The sequence below is a fragment of the Blastocystis sp. subtype 4 genome, assembly GCF_000743755.1.
Source record: "Blastocystis sp. subtype 4 strain WR1 chromosome Unknown seqid_0508, whole genome shotgun sequence".
NCBI classification, from domain to species: domain Eukaryota; class Bigyra; order Opalinata; family Blastocystidae; genus Blastocystis; species Blastocystis sp. subtype 4.
In genome coordinates, this window is record NW_014569039.1 from 1 (window position 1) to 4,438 (window position 4,438).

Consider the following 4,438-nt stretch of genomic DNA (forward strand, 5'->3'; position numbering starts at 1 on the left):
CATACTCTCCACAAATACGAAGCTCCTGGTCCAGACGCTCGCGTTCATAAGGACGACGGGGAGTACTGAAAGTAAGACGATCTAATAGGAGATTAGAAATGGTTGCGACACAACATACACCATTCACACAACTAAACAGTGAATGAAAGAATATTCAGGATCATAATACTTACAGTTTCTATGGTGGGCACAAGTAACCATTGTAGACTCTTCTTTGGCAAATAGAAAACGATATGTTCAGTGATCTTTTCTTTTTATGACTCTCATACTGTATTCAAAGAAACAACAAAACCCAATCTGATTATAACTCCTTCTCTACACATAACAATTTGACTCTGTCATCACCTTCATAAGTATTCTCCGTGAGTGGAATAGCCAGACCCAGCGTGAAATCATTGATAAACTCAATAATATCAGAGTTCAATGATTCATTCGTCATTGCATGACGAGGCTGATACTTGTACCCATTTTCCTATCGATCACTTTTCATTCTCACTCAAACAAAGTCAATCAATAGAGCCGACGGTAATACGTCCGGATCCAGACCCGAATTCTTCATCCAAGCTGTATTCTCTTTACCATCACAGAAGACAATTGTGAAGTCCTTTCTCTTCATAATCTTATTTTCAACAACAGGAAGAGACACTTCATGGAAGATAAAATCTTGGAAATTGTTCCAGTCATTGTTGATGCTCTCAGGATCGATGAACAAGTGAACCAGGATTCCTGTCTTCCGGAAGTAATTCCGTAAACGTTGCGAATCAACAAAACCCACCGTAGGATGTTCCATCAAACGAGCCCATTCTTCAATCTTCTTAGCTTCCCAAGGACCGTCGTATACTGATTTCCGTTCATCATAATCACGGTAGATTACAATTGCTGATGTATTGGGTTCAAGGAAATATGCCTCTTGAATCTACTGATAATTGGACTTCAGGATTTATTACTGTATCACTAATAATCTCACAGGCACGATATAAACCGTCTAAGGCGATAACGGCTTTGGTATACTCGTGATACTCTGGACTATCCATCTATCTATCAAATGTTTCAAGAACGACAAACTGAAGGGAAGAAACCATTGATCGATGGCTCGAGATGATTATCAACAGTTCCACGCCAAAATGAAAACTGATAATAACACCATTCCAGACCATCTTACACGATAGGCAGCTTCTTCGTCTTCAATATGAACTGCTGGAGAACCTGGATTCTCGTATCCGGCTTGACTCTAGAGGTTAAAACGTTCAGCTTCAACAACCTTGATAAAGAAGAGCATTGCCTCTTTGTTCTGCTGTCCACTGTATTTGATAGGGGTAGACATGTCCTAGTCTAAGACATCCACACAACTCTTACACCATGGAACAAGGCTAAAGTGGGCGTATGCGATACAGAGTATGCGTTAATGACGCCCTGATTGGCATTCCCTTCCAATTGTGCAAAGACAATGGATTCATCCTTCAACGCACAAGATGTGTCTTCCCAGATTGGAGCAAAACGGCGACATGCTGGACATGTTGCTGAGTAGAAAAAAACAAACACGATCTCTATACATGAATTCCCAATTTTGAACACCCACTCTTGGACTCAATCACCGATTTGAAGTTTTCATCTGTCAATTCCACAGAACACTTGGTACTTACATGCAAATCTTCAGCGTTTCCAAATCTATGGAACATAACATTTCCAAACAAATACATAGTGAATAGAACAAGAAATAGGAATAATTGCTTACGGGATATCATTCTTTTAGTAAATGCGTCACCTCTTTCGGCTAGTTTGCCCTCATTGGGCGCCCAATTCCGAATTCTGCAATTCTCGGTCATTTCAACCATTCGTCTAGAGAATATGACAAAACGAAGAAATCGACCCTCTACAAATACAAAGAAGGGGTGTGCTCCGTTGATTACTGATGTTCCTACTCTTCTTAAGAACGCACAAGAGAATATTGATACTATGAAGTGGAAGAATGCACTTGTGTTTTTGAAACAGGCTCTCAATATAGAACCAGAGAATGTAACTGTTATTGATACCATGGCTAGTGTTCTAATGGAGCTGGGAGAGACAGACGACGCTTTTCCTGTAGGTTTCATTTTGATACTTGGTAATTCGCTCATTTGCTTGTAGTTGCTTGTCAAGAGTGCGCAGATGGATCCAGAACATAACTTTGAGAAATGGATGAATTTAGGGCAGCTTCAAGTCATCTTTGTTGGTGTATTTGATTCCTAGAGTGGTAACGATGCAGTTACATGCTACCGAAAGGGAATTCAGCTTCTGGAAGGTGAAATTAGCCAATTGCCAGAAGGAGAAGATAAGCTGTTGTTGTTGAATCGTCTTTGTGGAGCATACTGTTCTGTAGGAGAGCTCTATATGACTGATTTATGATATCCTTGCATGCTTTTGTCATAAGTATCCTTGATTGTACTGAAGAAGAAGGAGCAGAACAAAATTGTGAAGGATGCATTCTCCATGGTCTTTCGTTGTGCCCAAATAGTGTAGAAGGTCTTGTAATGCTTGCTAGTTGCCGAATGTCTCAATGTCGCTTTGATGAAGCTGAAGAGACTCTGATGAAGGTAAATGATATTATTGCTGCAATTGGTGGACTTTTTTCTGGAGAGTGATGTGCAGATACAACCAATGACATGCTCCCTGCCTATGGAGTTCGTCTGTTTGCTGGTAAGATGTTGTTGGAGTTGGACAATGACGATTCTTGTGTTCGTATTGATCATGTTCATTATTTGTAGCGTGATCGTTGTGAAGCAGCCGTTAATTTGTTTGATCAATTATTGCTTGAAAATGACGACAATAACGAGTTATTATTCTTGATGGCTACTGCTCACTACAATCTGGAGAGCTATTCAATGGGAATTGAATTTGCAACAGAGTTGAAGACTGTGAATGTGAGCTTTGTGATTGAGTGATAGAGGTTAAAAAAGGCTCTCAAAGAACATCCAAATGTTCCTGAGTTGAAGGCTCAAATGGAAGAAGTTCAAAAACTGCTGGACGATCTGAAAGAAGGTCTTTCCAAGCAGCCTCAACCAACGTCGGAAAAAATGGAACCAGAGTGATTTTAGTTATGACTTTGTTTTAACATACATATTAGCGCTACAATTTTGAAAGAATTTCTGGCACAAGGATATGCAAATCCCCAACGATTCCATAATCAGCAATCTAACTAATATCCCATTCCAATCTCTACTCCAAATAACGGTGCTTCAGGATCTTTATTAATACACACAATTGTCTGGGATTCTTTCATTCCAGCTTGATGTTGAATTGAACCACTTACCCCCAACCCAATATACAGTGATGGAGCGATCACTTTCCCTGTTTGACCCACTTGGAGATTGGACTCAAGCATGTTCAGATCAACAGCTGCACGGGTTCCTCCCACTATTCATCACAATCCATCACAGTCCACACCTGCTGCACCAAGCTTGTCAGCCAAAGCATACACCTTTTGGAATTCTTCCTTACTACCGACTCCACGACCTCCTACAACTACACGACTGGCTGTAACAAGATCAGGACTAGTTATAGGGAAAGGAGAAATCATACCGATCTGACTTCAACACGGTTTCCGAATCTAGAGTAGAGTAACGATCTGAAACAGGTATTTCCAATGGAATAACTTCCGCTGTGTTGGACTCAACAGGTGTTGGAACAATGAAAGAAGAGGATCGAATTGTCATTACAATCGGCTTTGCCGATACTTGGACTGTCTCAACAACATTTCCAGCATATACAAAACGCTGAAAGGTTGACTGATCCACAACTCGAAACACATCAGTGAGCATCGGAATGTCGGTAACAGCAGAAAAACGAGCTAAAAGAGATTTGTAATCGGCAGTTGAACAACCACAAACGAAATCGAATGCTACCTATCAACTCCTTATTCAAACCTCACCATTCTCTTTCAACAATGATTGTAAAACATGACAACGATTCTCAGGAAGTTTACTTGATAGGACCTACAATCACAACGAATCGCCATTAATACATTGGGTGCAGAAAGGTATATCTTTGCAACAGGGACATTACGGGCAAGTTCTGAACACTTCTGTTCAGTCAACGACAAATCACATAACCATAACGATACCTTTGATTAATAACGAGGAATGAATTTGATACGCTGCCATATCCCTTAGCAACTTCAATTGCTGAAAGGGTATTCTTTGTTAAACTACCATTTTCGTATTGACCTAGAACCAAGGAACCGATACATCGCTTTAGTGGAACACTAGATCCAAGGATCGTGTTACACGTATTAAAACTACTTAATATTGTCAGCGAACAAGCTTTTGACAGCATGTCAAAAACCTCGTCAAGAAGAATCCCAAATCTGTATTCTTACGGCAGTTGAAGCAAACTCGTCATGTGGCACCTCAAATAGGAGACAGAATATCGGTTGATTTTATCATTTGATTTCAAATCAACG

The 4,438-nt window shown here is 40.2% G+C and overlaps 4 protein-coding genes across 4 annotated transcripts; 2 read left to right on the forward strand and 2 right to left on the reverse strand.

Annotated features, from left to right (window-relative positions):
- Nucleotides 1-301: 301 nt before the first annotated feature.
- JH06_4975 (protein disulfide isomerase) lies at nt 302-1,700 on the reverse strand (the record flags this gene model as incomplete). The annotated part of the gene is made up of 8 exons (XM_014669531.1): nt 302-472; nt 503-916; nt 948-1,034; nt 1,066-1,131; nt 1,163-1,231; nt 1,262-1,327; nt 1,357-1,547; nt 1,580-1,700. 8 exons carry the CDS (start codon nt 1,698-1,700, stop codon nt 302-304), a joined length of 1,185 nt encoding a protein of 394 aa, XP_014525017.1.
- A 148-nt stretch (nt 1,701-1,848) lies between these two features.
- JH06_4976 (hypothetical protein) lies at nt 1,849-2,385 on the forward strand (the record flags this gene model as incomplete). The annotated part of the gene is given in 3 exon segments (XM_014669532.1): nt 1,849-2,082; nt 2,128-2,214; nt 2,230-2,385. The coding sequence occupies 3 exon segments, from the start codon at nt 1,849-1,851 to the stop codon at nt 2,383-2,385; spliced, it is 477 nt and encodes a 158-aa protein (XP_014525018.1).
- Nucleotides 2,386-2,528: 143 nt separating this feature from the next.
- JH06_4977 (hypothetical protein) lies at nt 2,529-3,179 on the forward strand (the record flags this gene model as incomplete). The annotated part of the gene is given in 5 exon segments (XM_014669533.1): nt 2,529-2,598; nt 2,629-2,729; nt 2,745-2,900; nt 2,925-3,043; nt 3,104-3,179. 5 exon segments carry the CDS (start codon nt 2,529-2,531, stop codon nt 3,177-3,179), a joined length of 522 nt encoding a protein of 173 aa, XP_014525019.1.
- On the reverse strand, nt 3,106-4,311 carry JH06_4978 (electron transfer flavoprotein alpha-subunit; the record flags this gene model as incomplete). Its single annotated transcript, XM_014669534.1, has 7 exons — nt 3,106-3,171; nt 3,200-3,393; nt 3,424-3,530; nt 3,559-3,877; nt 3,908-3,971; nt 4,001-4,099; nt 4,132-4,311. 7 exons carry the CDS (start codon nt 4,309-4,311, stop codon nt 3,106-3,108), a joined length of 1,029 nt encoding a protein of 342 aa, XP_014525020.1.
- Between the last annotated feature and the right edge of the window lie 127 nt (nt 4,312-4,438).